Genomic DNA, 21,518 nt, shown 5'->3' with positions numbered 1-21,518 from the left:
GTCTAGTCAATGTATTAGTTATCTGTGGTAAACCAGAGTAAGGGAAAATAAAGCAAGGCTTGAATAGTAAAGAATGTACATAGCTTAGGTGATTGGCACTGGTCAGGTTGCTCTAATAATTACTTGCGTTATGATTCAAGTATTAATGTATTGTTACTAATGCATTTGCAACCTTATAGTGTTATTAATTTGTTTTTCTGGTTTAAGTTTGATAATTGGTCTTATTTAGTGAGCTAAAGATTCAGAAGAACTCTATATAGAGTACAACTTTATAAGAATTCTTATCTCATTCTTTCCCATTGTTGGGGACAAGTGGAATACAAGTAGGTTCCAGTCAGTGGGGCACTCCAGATATTCTTTAAGTCTTATTGCTTAAAGTTAAGCATATTTCTTAGAAATTTAAATTGTTAAACCATGTCTGTGTGCAGCTGGGTTTGCAGAAGCCAGTCACATTCCTGATCAGTGTCACTGGAGTCTGCAGTGTTCTGCTAAATAGTTCTGCCCTGAAATTGAAGGGAGCACTGAGGTTATTAGGCTGTTCTTACAGAGTTTTTCTGTGTCAAACATTCTGAATACAGAGTCTAAGTCTGAGCCCAAAACACACATGTATGCCTGCATCTTTTGGTATTTATTTCACTGAGGATCACCAGCTGTATAGCTGGTTCTGTCTTTGTCTGATAATTCAGGGATGACAAGCTATCAGATTTTTCTGATACTGCCTTCATACATGTAAGTGGAATTATCAACTGCTGGGCAGCATCTGTTTCTTTTAATGGGAGAACAAATGAATGTGTGGGTTCCTTTTGTCAGGCTGTCTTTCTTGCTTTGAAGTGTCAGCATCCCTATGGCATGATGTACTGGCTAAAGAAAAACCTTCCCAGAAATCTTAGTTTGACAAGATCATCTTGGATAGTCCCATACTCTTATGCTGTGTCCAGCCAAGTAGTTTTTGTGCCAGAATACTACAATGTTTGCTCTTTTGAGTTTCATTTAACATGTTAAGAAACTGATTTGAAAAAGAAGTAAATTGAAGAAACAATTAGAAGCACAACAAGTTTCAGGAGCTGAGCAACAGTTGCTGGTTATTACTGTCCTTTTCATCACTATGTGTGGTAATGTCTCTCTCTGAAGAAATGTGTGGTGGGAAAGGCAAGAAGGGTGCAATGAGAATTGCCTTGGAAAAAAGGAAGGGATACTCTTGGTAATGCACTGGTATAAACATCCTGCCTTTAAGTACCCGCTGACTCACAGGTGTGGAAGAGCTGAGACCATAGGGAGAAATTCACTTTTGAAACTCCTCTGTCAGTCTGGTGAGAGCACCTTTCTACCTAACCTGCTTGTGGAGGCCTCTGGTATAGGAAAGGTACTGAAGGCACTGATTTCTAGCTGTGAAAGCCTGAAAGTTAACCTTGTACTTCTTTCTTCTCTAAATGTGACATTGCATCTTGAATCTGCTCTGCATCCCCATGAGTTAATGTACTGTCACCCTGAATGGGGTTGAACAGACCATTCCATTGTCACTGGAAGGTGGCTGTACAAAAATAGCAGTAGGTTGCACTTGGTTTGGAGATGTGAAGAGCTGAGAAAAGGCAGTGACGTTTAAATCTGATGACTGAGGTGTCTGGCAGGCTCCACAGGGCTGTGCTGTAAAGCCTGGGGCCTCAAAGTCTCAGCTTTGAAATAAGCAGCACTGGAATTCAAGCTGGTCTTTGCTGTGGGCAGCAGAGATACGGTGTTTTCTGAACTGCAGGAGAATGGAGCACCCCTGTGAAGAGGAGCAACAACTTTGTGCTGCACATCCATCCAAACAGACTCTGTCTGGATTACACAACTGAGCAAATTCACTCGGTTGCCAAATCTTTTCTCTCAAATCAAATCTAAGTACAGAAGCTGTTACCTAAACTATTGGACTTGAAAACAGTAGAGTGCTCAGAAGCAAAACTTTTCTATAAAGAATAGGGATTGAAACCTTAAAATCAGGGAAGATATTTAGGTTCAGGGTAAAGAAATTGTGAAAAAAATGTAACCCTGTATAAGAGTAAAAATCATATAATGTGCAGTTATGAATCAATGTTTACATTTTCAGTGAAATGAAAGGCTGTGTGATAGGGAGAGACCTCTCAGTGACATGTAGTTTACACAAGATATGTCTCAAATCTACTTCAGAATCGTATGTCTGTAAAGCAGAGAGTCAGTGAAGTAAAATAAGTGAACACATGCATACATCTATTTTGTGTTTACAAAGCTGATTTCTCAGCTGTCAGTACACATGATATGTTAATTCAGGGTATTAAATACATATCAGATGCTGCTTTGTTTTCTTAAAATTCAGATTTCAGCAATGTAGTACCACGTGTGTTTACTCTGCCTCTTCCTTGAGATCATAGAGTTTCTCATGATGAGGTCTTTCCATTTTGAAATGTTGGTTTTACAATAAATCTGCTATGATGATTCAGACACAGCTTTCACAGGCCATATTCTCTATAATAAAACTATATTTTTAGCCTTTGGTATTTTCTTTGCTTAAAAAAAATAACAACTATCAGAAAATATTCCAACTCTGTTATCAAATTTATGGAAGAATGCTTTACCAGATTTAAATCTTGAAAGAATCATTTCATTTATCACCGTTCCAGAATATCAAATTTATATAGTATTTCCTAATACTTTTCTCTAATTTGATGTACCTGTGTGCATGGATTGTGGGAAATAAATTGAACTTACATTCCTTTCTCAGGTACACTTGATTTTTACATGAAGAGACGAAAATGATTACACATGTAATTTTGTGCTGTTTATTTACCTTTGCAGAATGAGAGCAATAGGATATAAGACAGTAGCCATGTTGTGTTGCCATTATTATATTATATTATTTATACACCATTAAATGTGGTATTCTGCAGGTAATATAACTTTAGGGACAAAGTCGGCATCTTGATGTCTGAAAATAATCAAACTATTATCAACATCACATAAACTGTTATTATTTCTTTCCAAAGTATTTGGAAAATCTCTTGAAGATTATGAGATTATTTTAAGCAAATTGCATCTTTTTCCAGATGACAAATATTGCAAATCAGTACATCACAGTTTTCAGGTGGATTTTATTGCTTATGTGTGTTTAAACTGAATGGATTGTACTATTAAATTTTTATAAGCATTCTCTCCTTATGAAGAATATATTACTGTCATCTATACACGTGCTTTTAATTCAGCTTTTAGTCAGCTGTACTACTTTTGTCTTAAGAATGATGTCCAAGTGATACAGAACACAGTGACTGAACAACATCTTGGCTTTTCCATAATGATAATTAGGTGAGAACCCAGTGTCTTGGAAAATTGACCTTTTCATACCTGTATGAGTGTGTTTTAAGTAGAAGGCTTTTATGTGAACCCTGAATATTATAGTTGTGCTTGGAAACAACTATGAAAGCTCTGTTGAGTCAACTTTTTTCCAAGGAAGTAAGATTTGGCTCTCTATTCACACATAAGCAGAAGATTATTCCCTGCATGAAAACTACTGAGGTTTCTGTTAGGGATGTCATTTGAAGGCTCAGCAGTAAGCTCAGCCACAGCTTACTTTGACAAAGGTCTGTGAGCATGAAGGCTGTGATTGTAGTCTTTTTATAAATAGGAAATGATGTAAAATTCACTGCTTTCAGGGTGCATCCTGTAAGACTTCATGTAATGCTTTAGCAGCTACTTGGTAGAAGTGATGATCAGCACTCTCAGAATTATGACTATTTATAAATGTAAATAAAGCTGCTTTTGGATGTTGCAGCAAGGGGTGACAAAACTACTGTGTCACTTGTGACTAGCTAGAAGACTGTGGCACACTCTCCTGGAACTGAACTGATTCATGCTGCTGTCTGAACCGGATTATTGGAATTTCTTTCACTGGACAGGAAGCCACACGTAGAAGGGGTCTGAGCACACAACGTGGGCTGGCAGAACACTGGGTCCCTGCTGCTCTGAGGGTACCATGACTTTTCATAAGTGGTTCCTTTGCAAGGTTTTTTCCTCTTCAGAGTCTATAAAGTTTCTCCTTTCTTATCCTGCTTTCCTGCTTGTGATGTTTTAACTGCATTGATTTTCCACCGAAGTGGGAGGGCTGGGCAGAATGGGGAACCATGACTTTAATGGTGGTGCTTGAAACTAAAATCTGTAACTCCCAGTGAGTTCTTTACTAGTGGGTAAGTGCTTTCCTTTTTTAAATGTGTCAGCTAAGTGCCAAACTCACTTGTGATCTCCTGCCATGTTTCATTCAGGGTTGGCAGGAAGATAACATGGAAACGGTTTTCAGAGTTCTAAAACGTTATGTGAAGGTGAATGCTTCCCAGTTGAATACTAAAAAGCTGATTTCTGTGCAGTTATGAAGGTCAGATTTTGCTCTGAGAGTTTAGGGGGTTAGCTCTGTGCTCTGTCTTACTGTGAAAACCTACCAGAACAAAACCAATTATTCTGGATTAGATTTGTAAATAGATATGAAAATAGCTTGGTTCTGCTCTTTTTTCTTTAAATCTTGTTTAGTTTTAAATAGATAGTTGTTTGCAAAACCTTATAAAGCTAGGAGTAATTTTACAAGCTTTAGCAGTCCTCCATATTGTTCCATGTTTTTAATACCGTAATATAATTTAGGGACCACAGATACATTTTAAGGCACTACAATCAAGAGCCATGATTGTAACATCTGAAACTCTGCTTCATTCACTTTACAAACATAAGTGAACCCAAAATAACTCCTTGGCTCCTCAAATAGGTGAAGTATATTTGAAGCTCACATACTTGTTAGTATTCCCCTCCTGAAGTTATTGGAGTCCATAAGAAGCAGGGATGAGTGTGTGAGCAGTTGCAGGCGCTGCTGGGTGGGTTCCTCTTGCAGCTGTTCATTCCAGGAGTCTCTTTGTGCCACTGTCTCTTTTTTTTTTTTGTGTTCTTGTGTCTAAGAATGTTCTGCTGGTGCTTGCTTGGTATGTACTCCAGCTGTAAGTTAATTTTCACCCTAGTGAAATTCCATGGTGAATTTTGATAAGAGTGTGCTCCCTTCACAGCCTGGGTATTGATAAGCACCTGCTTGGCTAAGGATGTTTTAGGGTATTAGGGCGGTGATGGCCTGAAAGTCAGAAATAGCTGACAAGGCTGTTTGGTTTTCTTTAGGGAGGCTGTGCTTTATGTGCACTTATCACTTGCCAAAGGTATTATTTCACTCAGCATTTCCAACCTTATTTTAAATCTTTTTCTTCCTCATAAAATGCAAATTTTGTGTCTTTTTCTGTAGCAGTGAGGGTTTTTTTGAGTGAAAACTCAGAATACTCCATATTCAACTAATTAACATGCTGAAAACATACTGGCTTGGTGATAGTTTTAGTTAGTTTTAGGCCATATTAGAAAACTTGGAAGTATGACTTTTTCAACAAAGATAGGTTAAGTAAAAATTTTATTAACTCTAGAGCTTCATGTAGTCTTTAACAGGCTGAATACAAGATCTATGGAAGAACTCCTGATTCTGTGTTGTTCTGGGCTGTGATTCCTTCATTTACACCAATTATTTTTTTAACATACACGGAATACATTTTAGTTAAACAGCATAATTCCCATTTATATGTAATCAACCACATAACCCAGAGTTAAACTATTTAGAATCAGTCCGGGGATAGGTTCTTGTTATTGAGCTATAAACTCACATATAACAGTAAAAGCAACTTAGGCAAAAGGAGAGGTTGAAAAAAGGAGAGCCAAAAAATCTGCAGCCAGTCTATAATGTCTGTACTATCCTGGGTTTAACAGCATTATTGCAAGTTCAGCAAACTCTTTTGTGAAAAAGTGATATTAGAAAATCATCTAAGGTAATATTAGAAGAGAATTAATGCAAATAATGAGTTAGAAATAAGAAAAAAAATCATGTTACCCATCCACTCTAAGCAGACCTCAAGCTAGTGCTTTACAAACCACAGTTTGCTTTTCTGTTCCAGCACTTTGGATTTCTGTATGTGATTGTTTCTTGACCAACTTTTAAGCTGCAGTACTTTTCCTCTTTGTCTGAAGAGGTCAAAAGAAAGAAATAGTAAGAGTGAGCTGAAAAAAATCAGACTTCATATGAATAGTGGTGAAGTCGTGATTGCAATTTGCCTAACTTGCTCTAGTAAAATCTTTGTCCAAACTCTGAATAATTTTTTCCCTCAGTGAATATTCCCAAAGACAGATATTTGTTCTGTGCAGTTTTTGAGCTGTCATTCCAAGTCCATAACTAATAAAACCATAACAACCACCAAAGTAATAGTTAAGTAATGTGGCTTTGTAGCATTTCAAGTGATGAGTAAACCATCCCAGTAAATTGGCATTTGGCCACTCCACTGTGTAATGGAGTTTTTAGTGAAGTATTGCCTTAGCAACAAGCCTGAATGACATTGGGTAGCTGGTTGCTGCTGACTCTTGGAGATAAAACAGGCTTTTAGGAACACATGTGTAATGTCTGAAGGTAAAGGAACCCAAAATAAATGTATCTGCTCTACTGGGAATGTAGGATGGGTCACATCAAGCCAAAGTCTGATTTACCGACTTACGGATTTAATCCTTCTGTGGAAGTGTTTCTATATGGTGAAAATGAAACCATTCCTGAAGTGCAAGAGTTGAAATCTGAGAATAAAGTAAAGCAGAACTGAAAGAAACTGTATTGTAGAAGATTTTAAGAAAAAATAACAGTTATTGTAAAGGCTTTAAGAGTTCTTGTACTGTAGGAAATACTTCTGGATGTGTTATTTCAGTGATGAAGCTTTTTGAGGAAAGAGGATGCAGTGAAGATTAAAAGCTTCACTTGCTCTCCAGAAGAACCAGCAAGTGAAAAAGGCATGAAAAGTAGAAAGTGAAGCAAATTCAAGTAAAACTAAAATGTGGTGGTGTTTTTTTTATTAATAAACTTTTATTTAGAAGAATAAAAGTGGTGGCTAGGACATGGAGCAGTTTGTTACATAACACAGCCAAGTCAAGAACTTGACTGAGGATCTAGATCAATGTAGCAAAGTAATATCATAAGATAAAGAGATCATCAGTAGTCTATAAAAGAAAGGCCAAAACCTTGGCCAAGTCTTTTTGTCTTCTTCCAGTTCATTGTGGATATTTGAAAATCCACTTTAAAGGCAGAAAAACAGTCACATTTATATATGTTAGTGGGTCATAAAAGAATTTACTCTTACAGTAGTATAACGTTGTGCCTTCCAAATGAAATACTGTGTTAAAGTACACATGGAATACATTTTCAAGATGTAAACGAAATTTTCTGATTGTCTAATAAACTTTTTTTTTTTAATTTTAAAGATAAAAATACAGACATTACTGTAAAGGATAATGGGGACGATTTCTGCCTTCGAGATACATTAAGCATTGCATCCACGGATTCCTTTGTTTCCACAGCTGAGGTAAGACTCTTAAAGATTGCTTTTTTAAAGATTTATTGATCTATTTCAACAGTGAACAGAAGAATCCTTATTTTTTGCTAATCATTGTAAGCAAAACTATATTTCTCTTGTGGGGGAAAACAGAGCTTTTCCAGGCTTCATTGGACCCAGTTGTTTTGGGTTTATTTTTTGTGTACTGGCATAATGCATCCCCAGCTCCTCCTAAATAGAAGTTGCTTTTGAAAAACAGATCACATTTTCATGAGTGAAGAAGCAGTCAGTTGAGGCTATAGTGCTTCCTTTCACCATGATTTATATTTTTCTGTTCTTTTTTCCTATTGCTTTACCATACTATAAAGATGTATGAAGAAGGCTTTGTATTTGTTTAAACCTGGAGGGGTTTTTTGAGAGGAAATGATAAGAAATTGACAGCTACCTGTTTTAGCACATTCCATGCACGATATGAAGGCACCAGGTTGAGCTGTTGCTCTGTTGTTGCACGGGGATGAAATGACTTAGCAGGAACCAGAGGTGTGAGGCTGCTCTGGAGCCCTGGGCTGAGCTGGGGCAGCTTGTGTGGCTGTGTGGGTGTGCAGGGACCCCAGAGCTCCCTGCAGCCACACGGGAAGGGGCCCTGGGCTGGCAGTGACAGTCCCTGGAGGTGCAGTGGGGCTGCCAGGGAGCCTCCTGACTGGCCACACTGGGAAACTTCCTTGGCAACGTAGAGTGCTTGATCTAACACGCGCTAATCCTGTGGGATAAGGGCACAAAGGACACGCGGTAACCTCTGGGTACCAGCCTATCAGCTGGAGTCTGCTACAGCTCCCTTGAAGTATTTGGAAGAGACTCATGAGCAGTGACACACTTACTTGAATGAGGAATATCTCCTTCTGTAGTCTCTGGGGAGCTGAGGTGATCCTGAATAGCACTCTTCTCCAAAAAACAGGAGAGGCAGTTGGCCTCAAAGGATCCATTTTGTGATAGATACTGCTCTCATATACATACCACAACTAAGCTACTGAAGTCAGTAGAAGAGAGAATTGTACACACATTCTTTGCAATTGTTTTGACTGTCTCTTATGGGGTTTGTTTTTTCCATAACACAGTTACCTTGATTTAGTAACTCACATTAAATAGTGTTTTCCTTGATTTAGTAACTCACATTAAGTTGTGGTGCCTTGCATCCATTCCTAACGAGGACTGTATCCATAGAGACTGGTTGCTCTTTGCTGTAATTTGGACAACACCACAATTCAAGCTTGCTTCAACTCTACCAGCTCATGAGAGGAGCTGTAAACCATTTTAGTTTGTACATTTTGTATCTGGTTTGTTTTTTGGTTTTTTTTCATATGAACTTTCATAATGCTTTTGCAAGTATGTGAGGATGGGAACAACCCCTTATGCTCATTTGTGATGCTTGGCTTTAAAGAAAGGGAAAACCAACCAATCAACCAAGCAAACAGAAACCCCAGGATGTATCAGTGGAATCATCATCCTTTCCTGAAGCTATATTGTCCCAGTATCTGCAAAAAAACATTGCAATCAAAATTGGACATGTAATTGTCTTTAAGTATCCTAAAAACATTCTTCACATTTTGATACATCAAAGCCACTTCTGTCAACTTGTTCTTCCAGGATAAAGTTATGAAGATTCTCTCATCCTTTCCAGTTGTTCTAACCTTTGCCAATGGAACAAATTCTCTTTTCTCAGATTTTATTGAAGAATCTAGTGAAATTCTTAGGTGACAGAAGTCCTGAAGATTAATAGAACATGAACAACTTGCAGTTTGGTGTTTGAGCCAGAGCACCATCAATGTTCTGGGTTAAATGGGAGCCATTAGGCCTAAACTGCAGGGTCAGCTAGCTCGGGAGTTGTAGCTACAGGGCATCATTGTGTGGTGCAGGGAAAAGAAAGCTGTCAATTGGTATTCTGGTACAAACCCACTGCTACCTGGATTTAATATTTTGTCCATCCTCAGGAGGGTTTGTGGTGGGGAAATGCTTCACATTATGGCAATGAGAAGAAGCAGTAACAGCTTCCCAGTGTATTCAGCTGTTAGCAGAGAACAGTAATTGCTTTGATTTAACAGGATTACAATTGACATACCAGATTCTTTTACTCTAGACATGATGATAAGTAGCTTCTTCTAGCTTATCTACTTCTTAATTTTTTTTTCTTGCATTAGGGAAACAGTGGAATGTTTTAATTTAGGCTAAGTGGTCTGAGGCTTTTCCAGCTTTGGATTTGTCTCACCTAAGGGCCAAATAAGGAACTTCCTTCATCATAAGCTCCCTGATTGCAGTTACAATAGTAGTAACTGTCCTAAACTCCATGTCTTGATTGAAATGTTTAGCAACATTTTTAAATCTGAAATTCATATGTGTGTTTATACTGCTCTGTGATTATGCCCTACTGGAATTAATAATTTCACCTTCCAGGAAATTAGAATGTGGTACCATTTTTTGTGGCCTCATCATGCTGCAAGCTTTGTGTTGACAGTTCCTTGGCTTCATTCTACACTGTATCCTGTCCCAAGGAGCAGGACTAAGTATTTTGTGTGACTCTGATTTTGGAGACTGGAGACTGTGTTCATGTTTCAGTGCTGGCACAGTCAGGTCAAATTTAGCTCCCTGCCCGCAGGAGAGAGAACATTCATAAAACAAGACACAGATAGATGCTTGAATGGAAATTGATAGGGATACTGCTTAGGAGGCAACAAGAATGTCATGCTCTGTTATATTAGAACAAAATATAGGAAAGAGCTGTACAAAACTGGGACAGTTTGGCAGGGTTTGCATCACGTGCCCTTTTGATGAGCTCTATAGGATAGCAGGAGGGTGAGCCAAAACTTCATCTGGCTATGGCTGGTGATCAAGAGGATGCTGAGGATCACTCATTTGATGACTTCTCATACAGAGTGGTGCCTGTCTGGCAGCTACAATATACACAGGTGCCTGAATCTTTTTTAAAGACAATTTAGACACAGTTGCCATCCCCATGACCAGGCAGGTTTCTTTTCTTAAACACACTTAGGCTCTAGAAGCATTGCAGAATGGGTGGTAAGCACAACTATTGCCCTAATTAGGTTATTAATACTCCTGCTGTGATAAATAGTGGTATTTCCTTCCCCATTTGAGCCTGGCTGCCTTCAGCTTGTGTTGATGAGGGTTTGTATGCTTTTCATAGTCTTGCTTTCCCATCGACTGTGACCAAAATAGCTGCCACCTTTGACAACAATACAGCAGTGAGTGTGCCAGATAAAGGCCTCTGCCCTCTCTTTCCTGGCTTCTTTTCCATCTTCCTAACAGAATCTCTTTCCTGCCCTCCCTGTCAGTGAGCTTTGTTGCTGCTTCTTCCTTGTCAGTGCACATGGATTTATCATATCTTATTTTTATGTTTTGACTAGTACTGAATCTGTAGGTCTATTATCAAATAAACTTTGCTTTCCTTAGTCCAAAGCTTGGGAGATTTTTTAGACTTGTGAATAAAGCATTTGCTGGTTTTTATTGGTAACAGCCTTCCTGTTTTCTTCCAGGCCTTAGGTGGAACACAGCGCTTCATCATTTCAATTTATTAAAATGCCATCTCAAAGGTCTTAGTTACTAATCACCATCACATCTTCCAACTCCCCAAACATGTTTCACTTTCATCCTGCAGCTACTTACTTTTTTTAAGGAAATCTTTTCTCTGAATGTCTTTATATTTTAAGGAGATCATCATCAGCTTTTTTAATATAGGGTAAACTTAATTTCTCAGAATGTAAGGAATGCTGAATGTGCCAGTAAAGTGACCTCTCTATTAGGAGAAGCAAGCAAGAATTCCTGAAAGGTCTAGCATTGTTTATTTTTGCTACATTCATGTAGATGGTTATTTTGGTAGTCAACAAGGTCTTGATGCACAGCTGAGAATTTTTTTCTATTTATTAGGAAACAATTTGTGAGTGGCAAATGAGAGTACTGAGCCTGTTCCTTAAACCAAAGCAGTCAGAGCATCTCAGACCTAAAAACGATTGCAGGTGGCAAAGGTTTGATGCTTTAGAGCAATGATTTCAGCATCTCTTTACTGCAGATACAGCCCTAAAGCTGAACAGAGAAAACTGATTAGCATCTGGACAATATCTGTGTTGGAATTTTCAGAGGCTGCTCTGCAGCACAGCAGGCTTAGTTAGACACAAGTTAGAGCTACAAGCTCTGGAGTTTTGAAGATGTATGTGTTATTCTAACATCATGATCTTAGGAATCCCCTGCAGGCCATCAGAAATGTCCTTGTGGTGGTCACCTCTTTGTTCTCTCCTTCTTGAGCCTTGAATGGATACAAGTGAAGCCTTAAAAGATGAGATTGCTGCTCTAGTGTCAATCATCTTCTATATCTTCTTTGTCTGCACTTTCATTTTCTTCTCCAAGTACCTCCCTGACACTGAGGAAATAGCAGACACTTAGGGGGTGGCACATCCACTCCACCATCACAAGCCTCTGTGTTCCTGGCTGCTGCCAGCACTGGGGTAGCTGTGATGTAGCTCCTTGTCATGCCTAGAGGGGTGTGAGGAGCCTCAAAGTGGCAGTGGCTGTGCACAGAGGTGGCCACTACAGAATGGCAGGAAGGGACCTGGGGAGCTTGGAAGTGTTCAGCTTGCTGTGATGCCAAGATGTTGGATGCTTGAGCTTTCTGGTAACTTCTGGTTAGTACCAAATCCCTGGTGAGGAGAGTTATGTGGTGCTTAGGGGTACACAGTGAGGTAAAAAGCAGGTACCTGAATAAATATCATGAGCATAAATAACATGCCAATTGATATAAGTTACTTGCAGTGAGCCATCTAACTGAAAACCAACCCTTCTGCCCACCTTTTTCCTCAAAGGCAGGAAGTCCTCAGAGACTTCTACAATGAAGAGTTTATTTTCCTTTTGATGTCATCTTGGGAGGTTCTTGTCTAGAAAATGTTGTATGCTCTGAATCTTGTTAAATATTGAATAAAATTTGTGAATTTTCCTAATAGCTGAACTCTTCAACATTAGAATTATGGATGTATCTTTACAAATCATCTCTAATGAGTTTTACTTTAAGCAGGATGTTTATATAGGCAAGCATTCACCTAATTTAATCCCAAAGAATGGCCCCTACTGGTTGCAAGATCATTTTAAGCATAATAATCTATGTTACATCTATATATTGTTACATCTATATACTTTATATGTTTAGATATAAAATAGTGATATAGCAATATATTTTTAAATACTAGAAAGCATCAAAGAAAATCCATAATGACTCCAGGAGCATTAATGGTGCAACTTCAGAGCCTGTCTGGAATCACCTTTTCTAGTTAAGCATTTAGTTTCTGGTTTACAGTTTGTTTGGTTTTTCTCCCCTTCACTTTTTGTATGCCAAGAGAAGTCAGCAGTAGAGGAATTTGCTCCCCCTTTCCAAACATTATTTGTTGGAATTAATCTGTAATTAAAATCATCTTCTCAGGGGAGGAAGTTAGACCTTTCTCTCCTGATATTTTATTTTAACTGTTAGCCTGAGAGGAATTGTTGTTTTCTTTAAAAAAAACATATATATATAATCAAGGGCCTCACCCAATACCCAGGTATCAGTCCCTGTTCTAATCTGTGACCCCAAAGGCCAGAAACACAGAAACCTAGAAACACAGGTTTGTTTGCCCCATACAGGATATTGAAAAAAAAAAAAGAAAGCTAGAATTAATTTTCTAGTCATTAACTAAACTGAGTGATGTGTAAACATCAGATGTTTTCTTTTATTATTAATAACATAATGTAATCTTTGTAGTGAAATTGTCACTAGACATTGTTTTGTGGATTAAATATGATACCCTGTAAACAGGAGTTCTCTGTATTATTTATGTGCTCTGTTATGGATCTGTTTGTTTTCTTTCTTTGAAAATATCTAGAAGTTCATGTTTATGTTAACTATAGAATTAACACTGTCAATAATGAAAACATTTAGGGAGCCTGTAGTGTAAAACATTGAATATTCATGTTTTGTACAGTATGTTTGGTAACTGGGAGACTTATTTACCAGTGAAACTAAAACAGGTGTGGAAGGATGTTACTATTTCCAGCTTCCTAAGGAATTGTATGGTGCAATCATTCTGTACTTTGTATCCTGGCAATTACTTTCTTTTAACAGCTTTGAGACCCGTTAGATTTATTTTAACGAGACAATTCAAAAACTTAACTATGCAAATGAAATACAAAAGTAAGCTGCCTTTTTTTTATTAATTAAAAAGTTTTGAAACTTGAAACTGTAGCTTTCAGATTTTAAGAGTTACAAAGTTAAGTCTTGTGACCTGGTATATCTGTTCTGTTCACTTGTGTTACCCCTTTGTTTTAAGCAGATGCAGAAAAGGATGCATCTTTAAGTAGAACATCAGGAAAACTTCTTTAATTGTTTTTTTATCTTCACAAAAATTATATCATCAAGTTCTTTAGTGAACTTCCAAAACATTTTTTTTTCAGCTTTCAGAGCACAGAGAGATTCGTAGCACGTATGGTCTGGATTCCCTTTGCCACTGCCCCCTGTATGAAGAAGCCATGCACTTAGCAGAAGAAGGCAAAATTTATTCACGGGTGTTAAGGTATTGATTTATGTCTATTTAATTATTTCCAGGAAAGGCAAGAATTAAAGTTTAATATTCTCTCTAGAAATCACTTTTTAGAAATTACTTGTACTAGGTATTTTTTCTAGCAATTCAATTTAGATGGATATTCTTGTGCTGCTTTTTTTAAATAGTCTCTGAAAACTTTTCTATTTTGCATAGGACTGAAATGTTTGAATGTCTAGGAGACAGTGACTTCCTTGCTAAGCTTCATTGTATTCGACAAGCTTTTCAGGTAAACTGGAAGGGATGATTTGTCTGTCTTGTTAAGCCTAACCTAAAGTACCCAGCATTGAAACTGACTGTTGGGCTTTGTGCAAGCATTTTTATAATGTAATCTGTATTTAAATATTTTCTTGTTGCTTTTACAATTTTGTTATTCTAAAATGAGATGTATTTGCAGAGGAGTCCAGATTTTATGATTAGCTTTGGAACCTTTGCACCCAAAGCTTACTAGGAACCTGTTAACTATACTAGAGGTGATAATTAAAATTGATTGAAATGTTTAAGGTCATTTGGTATAACCTGTGAATGAACTTGTCTCTATTTTCTGAACCCTTTTCTAGATAATTCTTTCAGAAACATCAAACAGAATATTTCTTGCTGAAAGTGGAAGAAAAATTTTGTCTGCTTTAATTGTGAAAGCGCGAAAGGTAAAAGCCTTTTTTACCAATGTTTTGTTGTTTATGTAACTTCTACCTGAATTCACTGTCCAGGGAAGATCAACCATATCTCTTTTTACATTTGCTTGATACTCATTGCTTTTACTTTACAGAATCCAAAAAAATTTGAAGATGTCTTTGATGAAATGATATATTTTTTGGAGCAAACAGATCACTGGGATAATACCGAAATGGAACTTGCTGCTAGAGGAGTGAGTTGCATTTCTGAAAAGTGTTTTTACCCTTACTAATGCCATAGGATCTAAAAATAATTTTTTACAGTTCAGAATTGTGGGAAAGGCAGCTCTTTATTGTTTATATTGCTGATTTAGAGAAATGGCATTCACCAGTTTAGTAGTACCAGAAACCACACTTTTTTTAAACTTCTCCTTTACTGACAAAGTATTTTTAATGTTCATTAAAAACAATTGCACATCTGCAAATTACAATACGGTGCATGCTGAATTCCACTGCTGAAAGAGAAACTAGGTTACTTAGATCATGTTCTCATTTAATATAGGTGAAAAATCTGAATTTTTATGATGTTGTCCTGGACTTCATATTAATGGATTCATTTGAAGATTTAGAAAATCCACCAATATCTATACAGAATGTCGTAAATAACCGCTGGTTAAATTCCTCTTTTAAAGAAACTGTAAGTATTCATGTGTTAATTGATCTGTAGTACATTGCAGTGTACTGAGTATGTACCTGAGATCTTCCTCAGAAGAATTTAAGAGATTCTATTATCAGGTTTTTCATAATAGGAATGTAAAAGTGACAAGTTGGCCCAAAACAGAGAATGATTGAATGTATTGGAGAAAATACTTAACCTTGTCCTTCCTTTCTCTGAGGAAGTAGAATTTTAGAAGGGGAGTTTCTGTTAGCCACATCTTAGACATCAGGTCCAGATTTTGGTTCATAGACCAGAGATTTAGCAATAAGGGACAAAGGTACAAGCAAACAAAAGTAAATTAATACAATACAGGTATTCAGCTGTTGATTACAACTAATGATTTTTCATGTGTGGCTGTTTATTTGCCACATAGATCTCATCCCTCTTGTAGAGACACAGGCTAGTGCCATGGTCAGCTGGTACAGAGACTACTGTCATTTCATCCATTTTCATCTGTACACTGCAAGTTTTCCTTTTATTTTTGTTTTTCAATTGAAATATTCCCTCTAGAGGAAAAAAATAAAGACAACATGTATATATTTTTGTAGTTTCATGGATACAGTGTGCTTTGTCTGTATTAAACTCTCTTTGCAGTACTGAGGGGAGTCAGATGAGGATAGTCAGAGGCTAGGAGGGAAAAAAGCCCAGTACTGATGTTGGTATATTGTATTTCACAGGTCCATATTTGGACAAAGCTCCATAGCTGAATCTGAAGCTATTGCAGGAATGTTTTTGCTAAAGTGAAAAAGTACATTTCAATGTGTTCACATGCCACTTAATATCTAAAATAGTTACTGATGTCTGAGCACACACTTTAATATACAAGACTGGTCCTGACTTAAACCCAGTGAGTGTTGCTAACTGTGGTAGCTGTAAAATCAGTCAAGGATGCCAAATTACATTTGAATTGAACTAACAAAATTGTTGCAAAGATGGATCTGGAATAGCAAGTGTGAGCTACATATAAACTTGTTCTTTATATCAGCTGCTGTTTTATGGTTTGGAACTTTGTGTTGTCACAAGATTGAAACTGAAGAAAATACATGTCCCTGAAATGTGGCATATAGAAATACAGTATTCTGCAGATAAGTTCTTTTGAGATGGAAAATTATTTCGGGCTTGCTTTATTTTTTTCTTGTTACAATTAGGCTGTGGCTTCAAGTTGTTGGTCAGTACTGAAGCAAAAAAGACAGCAAATGAAGGTAAGCTGCCCCTCAAATTATGTGGAACAAAGGTATTGATCTCCTAAGAATATGAAGTTCTTTTTGTAGGTTTGGCAAAATAAATGAGTGATCAACCTTTAGTCCTGTAGACTTGTTAATTTAGACAAAAGGTTTGCCAGTTGCAGAAGTTTAGGTCCTGGGACCCTAATACCTATTTTAGCAAAAAAGCCTTAACTGAAACGTTTTCCCAACGTTTAGTTTACATTCTGTTGGTGGTGGTGTCAGTCACTTCCTGCCCTAATGCAGATCACAGAGTTCTGCACACCAAGGTCATGATTCTTGTGTCTCACCCGCTTGTGCTGGGATTGTCAGCCCCATCTCCCTGCATAATCCCACAGCCAAATCCCATCCAGTCCTGCCCTGTTCCCTGCCTGAAGCCCCATGTTCCTCACCAGCACCAGGAATTCTGCTGCAGCCTCCCCTCAACCCCTTCTGCATCCTCACCTCTCTGTGCAGGGACTCAGTAGAACTCTGTGCCACAGCTCCCTACCTTTGGGGGATTTTATTAGACCAAGGAGGGAAGTGTTAGACTTCTATGAAGACTTAATGCTGAATAATAGGGCTACATACTAAATTTACTGTGTAACTTTTGTCTACGATTTTTACATCACTAGGTGCCTGATGGATTTTTTGCACATTTCTATGCTATATGTGAACATATCAGCCCTGTTTTGGCTTGGGGCTTTTTGGGCCCTAGAAATTCACTGTATGATCTATGCTGCTTCTTCAAGGTTTGAAACTTCTTTTTAATTACCACTTTTATAATTTTTTTAATCTTTCAGACTAAAATAAATTAAGATTTTATTTATTAGTATACACTTGCATTTTCCTAAGATTAAGGCTAACAGTAAGAAACCATAAGAAGTAAGTAACATTCACTTTCATATGAATGTTTTAAGCCCGGAACTGTTTTGCAAAGGCTGTTTTAGCACACTTCTGTCTCAGCACCAAAATAATACATAATTGGATGCTTTTTGGGAACATGTTAAAGAAAGAGCTGTTAGCATTGCATACTTTTTTTTCCTTTTTGTAACTGAAAACAAGTTCTTCCTTTTTTTTTCCCTACTAGGATCAAGTGCTTTTCTTCCTCAAAGACATTTTTGATTTTGAGAAGGTGAGATACTCAAGCATGGAGAGCCTGGCCGAGGACCTGACGCAGCTGCTGATGCGGCACACGGAGCTGCTGCTGGCCTACCTGGGGGCAGACTCACTGAGGCACGTTGGGGCCTGTGTCAGCGGCCACAGGCCTGTCCTGACCACAGGGCTCCTGGAAGCAAAAGTACAGTAAGCTTCAAATCCCTGGTGAATGGCAGGGAGTGCACACAGATGTGCTCTTTTCCACCCTTTTCTACTGTGGCTGTTACTGAGCAAGCATCTGGGAATGCATCGTGTTGCTAAGTATGGAAAAGGACTCAGGGAGGTTAAATGTACATCTGTGGAAAGAACTGGGGAGTGTATTACTGTATATACCTAAATTAATTTTGCAGCTCAGCTGTCGCTGTATTTATATTTCATGTATCCCAAAGCTTTTTTCTGTAATATTCGGGTAAAGTTTATTTATGAAATACTGTACTTTTGCACAAATAATTCGTAAGTGAAGCTGATGGAGTTGTTTCCTTTAAAAGCTTATAGTACAAAATGTTCATTGCAGAGTCTCCAAAGCATTAGGTGTCTAGATCTAGAAGGTGTTTTGACTGGGGTGTCTGCAGTCTCTGAGTCATGTGACACGTGCAATAAAGGAATCACACGCACAGAACTGAACATGTTGCCCCTGCCCCAGAATTCCATTTGTGTGGGTGTAAGCAGCCATTTTGTACTACAGTGTGATGGAGCAGTGCAGGAAATGCAAGCACCATTTGGGCAGGAATGACTGCCAGTATGCAATCTTTACTTTATTTTGATTTAAAATATCTAAACATCACTAAGGTGTTTTAAAATACTTCTTTATATTTGAAAAGCTAGCTTCATCAATTAATTTAAAACTTTCCTGTTCTAAAACCATTACTACTCAATATGGTGGTAAATGAACCAATATTATTCTCAGTTCATATGTAGCATTTCAAAATATATTTTTTAATAAGTATGTATTATAAGATTTATTAATAATGAAACAGAATTGAAGGCAGTGTTTTATAATTTAATAATTTGTGTCTTCCTCCCTTCTTTGTGGGAAGTCAGGTGTCTGTTTAAGAGGAGATTTATGCAGTTGTGGCCACCTCTGTGCAGTGTAAAACTGTGGCTCAGGCCATGGAGCCCTGAACTTCAGACAGGAGCACAGCACCTTCAGAAGGTATGAGGCACCTTGCAGTAATGGCTTTTCCTGTTCCAGAGGTGATAAATAATGGTGAGCTGTTATCTTTGAATTTCTGTCAACTGAAGCAATGCTTCACAGTTAGTTTAGTCTCTAAAACTGCACTTACATGCCTTTGCTGCACAAAGCCAGCCCACAAGAATCTATCCCATGTCAAGAAATACAGAGTAATTCCAAATATTCAGATACTTGAGAAGCATGTTGTTAAAATCTAGGATATCAAAACAAACTGAGACTAGCAACATTTCAAATTTCATGTCAAACACAACCCAAAAGGATGCTATTCAAAATGAGGGCCTGTCTAATTCACAGATTTTACTGAAGCCAGCATTTTGCTCCTTTGTTGTACTCACTTGATAAATACAAAAAGTGATGAAAATGTGTCATATTACTTGTGTGAAATGCCAACTGATTATAGTTTATTTAACAAAAAAGAGTATACTCTATATGTAATAAACCAGAAATTCCAAATGCTATTCTTGGCCTATTTCCACTGTTTAACTTGCTGAGCTTGGCACCATCCTCCTTGCTGTATTTTTTTTTTTTGTCTGCAATGTGTCTTCAATACAGGCATGTGAAGTTTTTTTCACCCACCTCACTTAAATTTTGAGAAGACAAATATGTTTAAGCTATGTGCATTTTGGCAGCTTTTTGGAAGTTATGAAAGAAATTCTATTTAACAATAACGGTGTCTTGTTGGATTCAGAATCGATAGAAATAGCTGGAAATAGAAGGAACAGAGTAAGTGTTCTGCATATTCTACAGCAAATGTATGACCTGTGGGTAACAGAGCAAAGTGTCTGCTGTGATTTGTCTGGTCTAATAAAATTGTATGAAGAAAATTATACCTTAACATATATCACAAAGAAACAGAAATGCACTTCTTCACAGAATTAGAGGTATATTGAGATTTTCATATTATTTACAAAAAGCTCTTGAAGAAACGGAGTTGCAGATGAGATTATAAATGTTTCCAGACACTTGGAAAAAAATTAAACCTGGAAACTTGGTCTTCTGTCAAAAACAAAAAGATTGTTTTAAACAGAAGAATAAGAAAGGTCTAATCAAACACCAAACTATTTAGAAACTGGGGAGAACTTCATAATACCTGACTTCAGCATTTGTGTCCCTTTCAAACAGGAGCACTTCTGGACACTCACAGAGCTCAAAAGTCCACAGAGTTGGGCTGGAATTGAACCAATGTATTTCCCATACAAAATAAGAAATAACAGGATCTGGTTGTTATAAGATGCCACCAACAAACACGTGATTGAGAAATGGTAAAGAAACCAAAAAGAAGGAAATAGAGAGACAGGGAAATGTCCGGGTACAGGTGGGAAGGCTTTTGATCTCTGAGTCTTTTTCGATCTTTTTCTAAAAAGCACCCATCTATTCTGAGTGAGTAACTAGCTCCAGAGAGAGATGCCAGTTTCAGTGGGGGAAGGCTCTCTCCCTGCAGCACAGAACTGCAGTCAGCTCTCTTACAGCCTGCCCCTTGTGCTGGACACAACATTTGTTGATAACCAGCTAAAGTGTGGCTAAAGAATTCAGAAGTGCACCATCTCTGCAAACACAAGTGCCAGAGCTGCACCACAGCAGTGATAGCATGATGCAGTTCTACTCTAGTTCATTCATAATCAGACTCAGAATTTAGTTTATAGTGTCTAAATTTAGGTAGTTTTGAATGATACTTTCCATCCTAATAAGAACAAACTAAGTTTAAAAGCCATCCTCTTCTTCCATAACAGTACTCCTAAGATTAGAAATGTTGAATGCACAGGGATTATGAAGAATCAAATATTTATATAATTTGTAATTTAGTTGTAATAATAATTTTCCTTTAAATGTGTTCTTAATGATTATTATTCTTCCTTTTTGTAGTTTGGTTTCTGTCAAAGTAAATGTGTCAAATCAAGTGTCAGTAAGAGTATTTGTGACCTTTCTATTGCCTAAATGAACTGCAGCTGTGTATATAAAATAAAATATTTCAGTGAAACAACTGTTGCTCATATAACTGTATCTGAAATTTGAACAGTTCTTGAAATCTAATGCAAAATCATTTACTATGGGAGGAATTTTGATACCAGTTAGTCATCCTGAAATTGGAGTTTTCTGCCTGAAATCAACAAAGAACAACTATTACAAAATTTATTATATAAATTAAAAAAATATTGTATGGGAGCAGGCTTTGGGCTGTCCAGTTTCATTGTATACAGCTATTACATTGTAACAGCCAAGCTGTTGTCTCATTTGGTTTTAGGAGATCAATTTTTTCAGGCTTATTTCCAAGCCAAACTACCGTACTGAGTTCCAGTTGTGGATTAAGACCTCCTTTATGGAGTAATATGAATAATGAAATGGAGGACATAAAGAGTTTAACCCCTACTGCTGTGGAAGGGCCATGTGCCCGTGCTTTGATCTGCCCAGATTTGTTTTGTGTTGCGTGTTTATGTGTTCATCTGCTGACAGCGGGTGGGTCCCTGGCAGTCAGGAGCCCCGGCGCCGCTCCTGTGCTTCAGTACGAGGGTGGCACTGGGGGAAAGCGCCTGCTCTGTCCTTGAAAAGGCAAACGCCTTTCGTGTCTGAGCTGTGATGGCCATGGTTCAGATCTGCACAGCCTAGGGTCATGTGCTTATTG

The 21,518-nt window shown here is 37.6% G+C and overlaps 1 protein-coding gene across 1 annotated transcript in view; it reads left to right on the top strand.

Annotated features, from left to right (window-relative positions):
• Positions 1–20,879, top strand: part of MIGA1 (mitoguardin 1) — a 34,225-nt gene extending 13,346 nt beyond the window's left edge. The window contains exons 8-16 of the mRNA XM_071436476.1: positions 7,315–7,415; positions 13,869–13,987; positions 14,171–14,243; positions 14,575–14,661; positions 14,784–14,882; positions 15,191–15,325; positions 16,495–16,548; positions 17,184–17,300; positions 17,639–20,879. Coding sequence (XP_071292577.1) covers positions 7,315–7,415; positions 13,869–13,987; positions 14,171–14,243; positions 14,575–14,661; positions 14,784–14,882; positions 15,191–15,325; positions 16,495–16,548; positions 17,184–17,300; positions 17,639–17,857 — 1,004 coding nt within the window. The 3' untranslated portion in view covers positions 17,858–20,879. The remainder of the gene's footprint in view (positions 1–7,314; positions 7,416–13,868; positions 13,988–14,170; positions 14,244–14,574; positions 14,662–14,783; positions 14,883–15,190; positions 15,326–16,494; positions 16,549–17,183; positions 17,301–17,638) is intronic.
• The last annotated feature ends 639 nt before the right edge of the window (positions 20,880–21,518 follow it).

Source organism: Agelaius tricolor, unplaced genomic scaffold, assembly GCF_023055355.1.
Source record: "Agelaius tricolor isolate 1412-34295 unplaced genomic scaffold, bAgeTri1.0.p SCAF_11, whole genome shotgun sequence".
NCBI lineage: Eukaryota > Metazoa > Chordata > Aves > Passeriformes > Icteridae > Agelaius > Agelaius tricolor.
The sequence above is the reverse complement of the archived record's forward strand: the minus strand, read 5'-3'. Positions and strand labels throughout refer to the sequence as shown.